The sequence below is a fragment of the Hippopotamus amphibius genome, chromosome 6 (genome assembly GCF_030028045.1).
Source record: "Hippopotamus amphibius kiboko isolate mHipAmp2 chromosome 6, mHipAmp2.hap2, whole genome shotgun sequence".
NCBI classification, from domain to species: Eukaryota; Metazoa; Chordata; class Mammalia; order Artiodactyla; family Hippopotamidae; genus Hippopotamus; species Hippopotamus amphibius.
This window is the reverse complement of record NC_080191.1, coordinates 162,529,290-162,540,664: the sequence shown is the minus strand read 5'-3', so window position 1 is coordinate 162,540,664 and position 11,375 is coordinate 162,529,290. Positions and strand designations below refer to the sequence as shown.

Sequence of the window (11,375 nt, the reverse complement as noted above, 5' to 3'; positions counted from 1 at the left end):
TGAGAGCACTTTGTTTTTCATGGTGTCTCTAGACACCAAAATCTTAGCAGCAAACAGGGCTGGGGTGGTGTGCACGTTTGACATTTGGAGATAGAAAATCCATGCTCAAGAACAAAAGTGATTGATCCTGGGTTATTACAAATTTGAGATAAGTACCCAGGTCTCCAGATCTCCATAGAGAGCTTTGTGCCAAGAGCAGACCCTTCACATTGCCAGAGACTGTTTGCTTGAACTTCCAAGAGTCTCCAAGTCAAAAACTCAGAAATGTTTACAAAGGCTTTCTGGCTTTTACTGGAATCACAGTTAGGGAGAATCACGGGTTGCCAAAGCATGGCCTCACATCACAAATTACTCAGTTTTTCAGCTTTTAATAAAGTTTCCTCCTTCTTCTGATGGTCGTTTTTCACACAGAGGCAATATTGTGATGACGTCATAAGGTACTGCGTGTGTAGCAGCAAGTGCAAGGAACAAGGAGATGCTGCAGCTGAGGTGCTGAATGCTGGCACCAGGTGAGCCGAACACAAGCTCATGAGTGAGGCTCTGTGTCTCATAAACCATTATGTACCGAACTGAAAGCATATCAGTGCTCTACAACACTCAAAATGTTATGATCTATTTTTAATCAAATATATTCTATAGTCAAATAAACTCTAAATTTTTACCACTGATAAATGGACAAAAAATAAAAATGAAGGACAGGGAGAGTGGGGTGAAGAGAATGTAGAACTTTTGTTTATTCTTTAATATATTGTTGTATGGCTTGACATTTTATAAGTTTATTACTTTTAAAACTAGGCCTAGGGAAAAGCTTAGCAGATAAAATGCACTAGTTGGTGAGCCAGACTGCTTGGGTCCAAATCTTGGAACTGTCACATATTACCTATGTGACTGCCAGTAAATTACTTAGCCTTTTGGTGCCTCAGTTTCCTCATATGTAAAATGGGGATAATAATGACAGTATAGACGTCACAGGGTTCTTGTGTGCTTAAATAAATTAACATATGTAGAGTACTGAGAAAAATTCATGATGCAAAGTAAGTACTCTGTCACTATTAACTTTTATTATAATTGAGGTTTATCAGGATTTTCCTCCCAACTAGATTTTAAGGTGAAGAAATAATCTGTTGTTTCCTTGGCTGGTTCCTAATGCCTCAAAAATTGGTTTGTGGCTTCTGCTGTTTCTTGCATCATATGAAGTGTCTTGGAAGAATGACCTGGATTCCCAAGTGGAAACTGCAGCTACCCATGAGTTTCCTGTTGTATTCTGACCAGTTTCTATCAATAGGTCCCCTTGGACATTGAAGTGATTCTGGACTGAACCTTAGAGTCCCCTCACCCCCTTGGACTTTGCCTAACTCTGCAGGGGGCAAGACAAATTAAGTAATTATAATGCCTTTTGCACCTGCAGTGTCTACTTTTAACATCACAGAATTTACTCTCTATTCTAGTATAAGTTATTTTCAAACCCTCTCCTTCCCATGCTTACTGGCATCAATTCACATGACGATGTTCCTGTCCTCTTATATCACCTTTTAAAAACTAGGTAAGAGACACCTCTCGCCTTCTGAGATGGCCCACGCTCTGTCTGTGGAATATATTTCTCTCTAAATAAACCCACTTCTTACCTATCACATTGTATCTCACTGAATTCTTTCTGCAAAGAGACATTAAGAACCTGAGGTTTGTTAAGTCCTGAGACCTCACACCCTAACACCATACACAAAAATAAACTCCAAATGGATTAAAGACCTGAATGTAAGGCCAGGTACTATAAAACTCTTAGACAAAAACATATGCAGAAAGTTCTCTGACATAAGCTGCAGCAAGATCTTTTTTGATCCACCTCCTAGAATAATGAAAATAAAAACAAAAAGAAACAAATGGGAACTAATAAAACTTAAAAGATTTTGCACAGTAAAGGAAACCATAAACAAAATGAAGGGAACCTTCAGAGTGGGAGGAAATATTTGCAAACGAAGCAACAATAAGAGATTAATCTCCAAAATATACAAGCAGCTCAATATCAAAAAAAAAAAAAAAACCCAATCAAAAAATGAGTGGAAGATCTAAATAGACATTTCTCCAAAAGAGACACACAGATGGTTAACAAGCACATGAAAAGATGCTCAACATCACTAATTATTAGAGAAATGCAAATCAAAACTACAATGAGGTATCACCTCACAAAGGTCAGAATGGCCATCATCAAAAAATCTACAAACAATAAATGCTGGAGAGGGTGTGGCGGGAAGGGAACACCTCTTGCACTGTTGGTGGGAATGCAAATGGATATAACCACTGTGGAGAACAGTATGGAGGTTCCTTAAAAAACTAGAAATAGAATTACCATATGACCCACCAATCCCACTCCTAGGCATATATCCAGACAGCCAGGGAATTCCTGTTTCACTATATTTGGATTATCTCTCCTTTCTTGTTTTCTTCTGGATTACGTGCTTTCTAATAATTACATTATTTTCTCTCTATTAGTATGAAAGTTTAGATATATTCTGTTCCTATTCATTTAGTAATTATCCCCATATCATTATAAGCATTTGTCCAATTGTGAAGCTAAACAATACATTTTCCTCTTCATGTTCAAGGCAATTATCCTACAGTCTTCTGGGAGAAGCTGGGGCTGGTGCTTCCCATTCGTTGTTACACTGGAAGTGTCGCCCTTCATTGCTCCAGCTCTCTGAGCAGAGGGCCTCTTATTATGCTCCCTGCCTTGGGTGGGCCCTAGACTCTGTCTTCCGTCATCCTGGGTCCTCTGAAGGGCTCAATACAGCAGCTCTATTTCATCAGATTTGACAAGTGCCTTCAGAGTAAAAGCAGCTTTAGCGCTCTACTCATCTTTCTGGGTTCCTGTCTTTGTGTAGATTCTGCCCTCATGGTGCTTTATCATCTTGTTATATCATTAATACTTTTACAAATAATATTTTAAGCAGCATTTCTTAGTTGTGGCCAGCAGAGAGGTTGGTCTTTACAATCCTGTCCTCCAGTCACTGGAACTAGGCAGAGCCGAATCCTTGCTGCCGACCTCAGGGATGATTGCCTCTGGAACAGTCTTGGTGGTGGTTAGAAGCTGTGGTGTTTAAGTGCATGCTTTTATTTTGTTAATTACCATATTTACAAATATGTCTTTCTGCCCAACTATGCAAGGGAGTTTAGTAAAGCTGTTTTGCTAGGGCTTTGGGGCTGGACTCTCAAAGGTCTGGAGTGCGGTTCAGCAACTTATACTGACTGCAGTTCCCCATGGTCTGCTAAGTACATATTCTCCTAAGGAATCAAGCGCAGCGGCCTTGAAATATATAGATCCTTCTGGACAACTCAGGACATGTGGTCCCCATCCTCTACAGGTCTCCCTTTCACAGAGGTCACAGAGCAGTTAGAGATTAGAATTCAGGATTTCCAAGTGTACCACACCAGAAAATCTGTTTAGCTCCGTTGTTCCAGGAGGTGCCCATCGTTCAGGCGGATGCTGTGACGGATTTTATTGTTGTCCAAAATGCTTGGCGCCACTCCCTAAAGTGCCCTCCTCCTTTGGAAAAATACATTTCCCTGCCCAATTGCAGGGTTGGCTGCATGACTTGATTTGGCCAATGGAATGTGAGGAGAAGTGAAAAATGTCACTTCAGAATGGAAGCATTAGGAGCCGGCAAAAGCTTCCCCAAGCATCTTTTTTGCTCTGCCATGATCATCCCAGAGAGGAGTCATGGTTCTTTGTGTGAGTGGAGCCTCAGCTCATCAGAAAGTGACAGGTTCTCAGTATAGTCAAGGGACTCTGATGGAGGCCCTCGACTTCTTGACAAAAGTCAGCATTGGCGGCATCTGCTGAAGGTATCTCCAGACCTTCTGAGTCTGACTGTGTCTTTTCAGCAGAGAATTCTACATTCTTCTTTCCTGAACTACTAACTTACTTACTCAAGCCCCATCCTCTCTTGTTTTTCTTTGCATAGAGCACTCCCTGCTTCCACATTGCCCTTTTAATTTATGATCTTCCCATAGATAGTGTGACAATTTCACCGAATCTCTGCCTCACATAAAAAGGCCCTGAAAAAGGTGACAGTAGGTACGGCCACCCTTAATATTGACTTTGGGCTGCCCAGGAAGCATGGCCCATAGAATTCAGACCTTTGGAAACCAGCAGGAATAGAATATTGACTATCTGCTCCTTTCCTGGTTGCTGCCAGTTGTTTAGAGAGTGCTATGAAATCTTCCCCTGCAGGTGTTTCACTACACACACTGAGACCTGTGGGCTGGTCTGACCATGAGAATGCCCTAACACTCAGAGGTCACCTCTCGCCCAGAGTGGAGCTTGGACCATGCTGCGGCTGAGTGCTGTATCTTGCGGATGGAGAGGCCATCCTAACAGCTATTGAAAAGATTTCCCGGGGACCTTGGATTTACCCTGTAGCACCTTCCTTGGTTTCTTGAACTGTGGGGAGAGAGGACAAGACGGGACACAGCTTGCATTTCTCCTGGAGTTGTTTCTAAGTAAAGAAATATCCTGAACCACTATCTCAGAGTTACTCAACCTTCATTTTTGTTTCTGTTTTGGCACCAAGATGCCTGTGGGACAACATATTCCCATTAGTAACAGTGGCTGTCAACAGCTGCGGGGTCTTCCCAGGAGCAGAATGGGGGTGGAGAGGGTATACCCCCCGTCAAGTTCATGTATTGAAATCTCTGGGGTAAGGGTACACAGAGTTTTCAAAAGCTCCCAGGGGTATCTGCTCACCTCCCCCACTCTTCATTACTTTTATTTTTAGGTTCCGCATTGACATTCTTTGTTTTGTTCTAATAAGTAACATTTAAATAATGAATATTTTGCAAAGCTATTTATTTACCCAATTTCCAAATTGGAGAGCGGGAATGGTTCTTTTATCCTCCGCCCCCTTGCCAATCTTGTTTGCAGAATCCTGGTGCACACTATTTAATTTTATAAAGGAATACAAATTCCTTTATTTTTTAAAGTATTATCTAGATAAAAAATATGGCAACAATGCATAGTGAAACTGCCAGTGTGTGATGAGGCCACGGCCACACATGTTTGTACATTAGTGAGCTCTTACACTGTGCCTCCTGGAGCAAGCCATGCATAGAAAAGTGAGGCTGTACTTGTGCTCACTGATTGTAACACAAGCTTTTCTTCCTGAGAGAAAGCAGGGCGGTGGGACAGAAGGATGACTTATATTGGTCTCTGCTTAGAGGGCTCCCACTCAGATTCCGCCTGATTCTAGGCCTAAAGGGATTGCATCATTTGAGTAAAAGCCAGCAGGTAAACCCTGACAATTCCACTCTCTCTCTTTTTGTTTTTTTCCTTCATTGTCATTTGTTCTGGGAACAATGACACACTATTTCCCGGAGACTCACTCCTGGCATGTGGCTCTAGGTTGGGCCACAAGCTCCTCAAGGCATTCTGTTGCCGGGAACTCAGGGAACCCCCACCTCGCCTGGCTGGGAGCTGACTGCTGAGAGGGCGCCCAGCAAGGAGTGAGCAGCCCAGTCCTGAGGCCTGCACTTTCCTTGGCCAGATAATTTCCTGTTTCTGGGCCTGAGCCGTCTTAATTCAGTGTCAGGAGATTTCAGGTAAGAGGCGAGGAGTTCAATGAGGATATGAGCGTTTTAAAACTAAAGGGCCCTTGTAGTGCTCTCAGCCGAGGGCTCTAAGACACAGCTTCGTCCTCCCTGAGGTCTTCTGCACACAGCTAGGGGAGGACACGTACCCCTTCCAAGAGAGGTTCCCGTGGTGTTTCCCCTGACCCCACCCTAGGCGGACAGCACACGGAGGCAAGTACCAAGTCTGAAGCTCAGCACTGAAAGCTCTCCTCTGGTTCCCAGCAACCTTTTTCAGGTCTGCACGCTCTCACTCTGTGATCCGATTTCCAGGTTGAAGAACCATGATGTGATTACAGCCAGGCGAGCCCTTAGATGTTACCTAGCACAGCCTCCCCTGTGTGGGTGAGGAGACTGAGCTCCACTGTGGGAAATGACTGGATTCTGAGCCCACGCAGAGCTCGGGGGCAGAGCTGGAGTCAGCTGCCAACTCACCTGGTCTTTCCCTGCTGAGGCCGCCTCTCTCCAGGGATAGTGCCTTCATTCGGATTATGCAAATTTGGAGCCAAGGTCCCTTCGAGTCTCTAAAGTATTTAAATTGGACATCAGGGAGCCCTGGGGACCCTATTGCCTGCCTCTTTCAGCAGCAGCGGAGGCAGCAGGAGGCGTCAGCACAGAGCCAACTTGCTCCCCCAGCAGCTGCCTGGGACCAGGAATGAAATAAGAGCTCTAATAATTCTGTGACTTTATGACTCTAAAATGCTATTACTGTGCTTCTCACAGCATGGGAAATTATATTCTATCTCACCAACTGGTCTGCGAGCTCCCCAAGCAAAGGAACCACATTACTTCTCTCTCAGTACTTAAGTGTCAGGTGCGCAACAGTACTGCGGTAAATGAACATATGAGTTTGGGTGTGGAAGGCCTGGATCTGAGTCATGGATGAGCCACTGAGAGGTGTGTAAACCCCAGCATCCTGATCTGGATGAAGGGGGAGTAATCCCCGCCTTGGCCAGCACGCAGGACACGCAGCTAGTGCTTGGCACGCAGCCATTGATGGTCCCAGCACATCAGGGGGCGTGGGAGCTGTAGGCTCTGCATTTCCCAGTCCCTGGTTTCCTCTTGGTCCCCTAAGTCCCCTGAGGTGTTACAGGCACCGTAGCACGTGAAGCGGAGAATGCCTGCAAGAGCAGTAGGGGTGAAGCAGGACCACCGACTTGCCCTTCCCTCCTGGAGACTCCTGGAGGCCTGGGTGAGCATGGGCCGGGGCTGAGCCCCCTTCCCTGCTCACGGCACTCATGTCACTGCCCAGCCCTGCCTCCGCAGCCTAGCTCAGGGCCCTGGAACGCTCCTCTGGGACGTCCCTCCTCCCCAGCCCCGGCCCCAGCTTCCATGGTAACAGGTTCCAGGGTGACAAAGGAGGTTGCTGGGTCCTCTTTCCTTCTGGTCCTGTCAAGGAGGATTTTCAGACCTCAGAGACTGCCCTGCTCTGCACCTACCTGGCCATTTTCTGTGTTCTCACTCAGGTTGAGCTCAAATTTTCGGCCCCGACAGCAGGACCATGTGTACCAGCCTGACCACTTGCGAGTGGAAGAAAGTCTTCTATGAGAAGATGGAGGTGGCCAAGCCGGCCGACAGCTGGGAGCTCATCATAGACCCCAACCTGAAGCCCAATGAGCTGGCCCCTGGCTGGAAGCAGTACCTGGAGCAGCATGCCTCGGGCAGGTAAGAGAAGGGTGTAGGGGCCTGTGGGGAGTCCTGCGGCACAGCCCTGGGGGCACCTTCTAGGCAGAGGCAGAGATACGTGGAGCCCCATCCCGGGGTCAGCTCCGGCTAGGGGGCCAGAGAAGGAACTGCCTGGTGAGTTGAACCAGCCTTGGCTCTAATCCCAGCTGTACCACTGACTTCCCTGGGTGCTCCTGGCAAGTTGTATTCTGTCTTTGGGTCTGGGTTTTCCACGGTAAATAAAGAGCTGTAATTCTCCAATGACCCTGCAATCTCTGACACTTTAAACGTTTTCATATTTTCATAATTTCTTAAAGATTGAAGAAATTATGAATTATTGAATTGAGTGGAGGAGGCCATAACGTCCACTGGGGAAAGCCTTAGCTCTGGTCCTAGGTCTGTTCAGTCAACGTAATGAAATTAGATTTGAATACAAAACATTTATTGTTCACTTGCTATGTTCTAGAAACTGGCTGTGCAGTGAACTTGGTCAAATCCTTTTCCCTGTATGGTCTCAGTTTTCACATTTGCAAAACCAGAGAGTTGGTCTTAGGTGATCAATCAAGTCCCTTCCAGTTCTTCTACCTATGGGTCTGTGACAAAAAGCTTTGGGCAGGAGTTTGGTAGGTCCTTAGGGCCCAGCATCGCATACATTATATTAGCTGCATGTTTCTTATAAAGCAAGGAGTTCTTGAGGTCGAGAGGACACATCCTTCTGAAGCCCACATGCCTCTCCCTCTTCTAGACCATGGTTTGGGGTTGGGGCCACAGAATGCCCTGCCCAAGCTGACTCAAGCTCATCTGGTCCATCGAATCAAGGACAGATGATAGCTCTAGGCCCCTGGGGATGCCAACAGGTGGCTGTGTCCTGGGTAGGGGAGGGTGGACACACAGAACTTGGACACACAGACTGGGCTGTTCACATATGCTTACGTGTGAAGCTCCTTGTGGTGCTCGGGGTGGGAACAGAGGGAGGCAGGCTGTGGGTGGGGAGCTTACACTTGTACTCCTTCCCCAAGGCCTGCAAATATTAGAGTGAACTTGGCTTTGGGACAAAAGACAGAGAGGCAGAGGTTGGTTGGTTCATTTCAATTCAAATCCATTCAAGAGATCTATTGGGTACCTGTGTGGGCTGGGTCCTGGCCCTGTCTCTGACTAGCTGTGTGTTTGCAGAGGGCTCTCTTTCAGTGAAATCAGAGTTTGACTAGATGATCCTAAATTCCCCTCCTAATTGGTCTGAAGCTTTGAGATTTAAGATCTGAGGTCTGGCTCGAGGGAGGGGAAACATCTCTGGATTGGCTTGATTTAGAAAAGGTGCAGAAGGAAGAGACACGATGTGAAGCTCTGAGCTGGCTGGTGGAAGGGGTGCAAAGGGCTGGAAACTCAGATGCAGGGGCCCAGGGGGGTGGGAACTGAGCTCCATGTGGCTCCTCTGGCCTCAGGGCTCAGGTGGTCCTATTCCTGGCTGGTGACCTGTGGCTTCCAGCTGGCCTCAGGCAGGGCTGGAGAAGCATCGCCCTTGTGCATATTCTGTGCAGAGGCTCACCCTATCTGTAAGCACTGGGATGCATTCACCCTTGTGCCCCGCAGCTCTGGCCTAGCAGGGGGAGGCAGGATGGAGGAGGACACATCCCTTCTGGCTCAGGACCAATCAGGATGCTTTGGTGTGCCAACCCTGCCTTGGGCTGCACTTATGTTGTCCATGGGCCCCAGGGCTCAGGACCAGGCTTGGTTTCATCTCCACCCCACTGCACGGTGTGGTGCTTGGCATACAGTAGGTACTGGGTAATGTCTGTTGGATTGAATTGAGTTCCTCACCAGAAATCCTTCAGAGCCATCAATGGGGGTCCCACAGAGGGTCAGCAGTGAGGGCAGACTCAACCCAGTGGACCTTGGACCACCTATAAAGCCGCAGGAACAGGGGCCTGGAAGAGCTTTATCTCACGGATGGAAGGAACTGCCACTGGAGGTAATGAGTTCTCTGCCATTGAAGGTGTGCAAGCACTGGGTAGGGGCTGAGATGAAGCCTAGGCCGAACGCGTCTCAGGCCACTTCCTTCTGTGTTTCCTGAGGCTGGAACTCGAAGGGTTAGATAAAGTGGCCTGTGTGTATGTAAAAGTGCATGTGTGTACGTGTGTGGGGGGGGGATGCAGACCAGGATACACCTTCCCAGTCTCTACTGCAGGCCTGGAGTGGGATCTAGGGATGATTTGTCAAGGGACAGGAGAGTGTTCTTTGTGAAGGTGCAGAGACCAAACTCTGTAGTCCTAGCCCTGCTGGCGCGTCACCCATCCACCTGTCCATCCCATGGGTTCTCAGTGGTCTGTGCTTGGGACAGCTAGAGGCATCTCTTCGCCCCAGATTAGACAGGATGCCTGAGTGAGATATGTGGTCATTCCCCTTATCAGAGTCATGGGAGGTCTGAGCAGAAGGATCCTTATTGGACACAACTATCCTGCATTTCACAGAAGAGAAATAAGGCCCAGACTGGGGGGAGTGACCCCGGGCAGCCTCCATGTTCTGAGTGCACGAGGCTTGGGGAACCAAGGCCACGGGGTGGGGGAGGGGGGCACAGGAGGCAGGCTGGGGAGTGTGGCTGGAAGCCGGATGGCTTCAGCCTCTGGCTGCTCCAGGCCCAGGGGAGCTCACTAGGGGGAGGCGGAGATGTCGGCTCAGGCACTAACGTACCCAGGGGGCGGTAAACACTCCGCCTCAACCTCCAGGTACAGGCACACAGGGCCCTTCCTTTCCAGGCTCCTCCAGGCCGGCCGTGGCTGAGAGGGGGGCCCACCTTCTCCGTCCCTGCCTCCCTTCCCTGCAGGTTCCACTGCACCTGGTGCTGGCACACCTGGCAGTCGGCCAACGTGGTCATCCTCTTCCACATGTACCTGGACCGCGCCCAGCGGGCCGGCTCGGTGCGCATGCGCGTCTTCAAGCAGCTGTGCTACGAGTGCGGCACGGCGCGGCTGGACGAGTCGAGCATGCTGGAGGAGAACATCGAGAACCTGGTGGACAACCTCATCACCAGCCTGCGTGACCAGTGCTACGAAGAGGACGGCGGCCAGTACCGCATCCACGTGGCCAGCCGCCCGGACAGCGGGCCGCACCGCACCGAGTTCTGCGAGGCCTGCCAGGAGGGCATCGTGCACTGGAAGCCCAGCGAGAAGCTGCTGGAGGAGGAGGCGACCTTCTCCGGTGCCTCCAAGTCAAGGGCCCAGGAAGGATCGGGCTACAACTTCTTCTCCCTTCGCTGGTGCCTTTTCTGGGCCTCCCTCTCCCTGCTCGTTGTCTACCTGCAGTTCTCCTTCCGAGGTTCGACCTTCTTTTAGTGGAGCTGGTTGAGGGTGGGAGGAGGGCACGTGGGGTGAGAGTGGGGATGCGGTTCTGGTCCTGATTTTGCTACAGATTCAATATACAGCGCTGGACAGCCCAGTTACCTCTTTGGACCTCAGTTTATTACTCTGCATGTGAGAATGTGAGTTGCTCTAGGAGATATTTAATGATCCTTCCTTTAAAATTTACAGGGATGGGGATGTGGGGAGAAGGGTCCAAAGTGGATTTAGAACTCTCCAGTTTTGGTGTTAGTACTTATCTCACAGGGAGGTACCTCTTCCCTCCACCTCCTCCACCTCCATCTCTACCCCTCCTTTCGCTTCATGTCTCTCTCCCAGACCCCATGAGGACACGTGAAGTCCCGTCTTGTCCCCTCCTGATTCTCAAGCTCATCTTCAGCTGCTTCTGAGCATCCTGCCATGGTTCCTCTTGGGGCAGGCGGTGGCGCCACCCAAGGCATCTTCAATCAACATTCAGTGTGCCTTCACCCTGTCTCTCTCCTTGAGAGCCAGCTCCCACCATTCTGAAAGGCTCCGTTTTTTTTCAGTCTGGTGCTAGAGCCTGCTTGGCTGGAATGATTAGAGCTGCACTGTCCAATATGTTAGCCATTAGCCATATGTGGCTCAACTTAAATTAATTAAAATATAATGAAAAATTCCATTCCTCAGTTGCACCAGACACATGTCAAATACTTAGTGGCTACTGGTAATTGGTTTGTACTGTGCAGATATTGAATAGCACTTGTCTAGAACTTGAAA

General features: G+C 48.6%; 1 protein-coding gene across 1 annotated transcript; it reads left to right on the top strand.

The window, feature by feature from the left end:
• The first annotated feature begins 7,120 nt into the window (after nt 1-7,120).
• RTP2 (receptor transporter protein 2) lies at nt 7,121-10,613 on the top strand. The gene is made up of 2 exons (XM_057740235.1): nt 7,121-7,284; nt 10,106-10,613. Exons 1-2 carry the CDS (start codon nt 7,121-7,123, stop codon nt 10,611-10,613), a joined length of 672 nt encoding a protein of 223 aa, XP_057596218.1.
• The last annotated feature ends 762 nt before the right edge of the window (nt 10,614-11,375 follow it).

Excerpts from the sequence above, each read along its gene's own strand:
- RTP2 (XM_057740235.1), top strand. The coding sequence starts at position 7,121 with ATGTGTACCAGCCTGACCACTTGCGAGTGGAAGAAAGTCTTCTATGAG. Across the intron at positions 7,285-10,105 it reads GAGCAGCATGCCTCGGGCAG|GTTCCACTGCACCTGGTGCT; the intron begins GTAAGAGAAGGG and ends CCTTCCCTGCAG.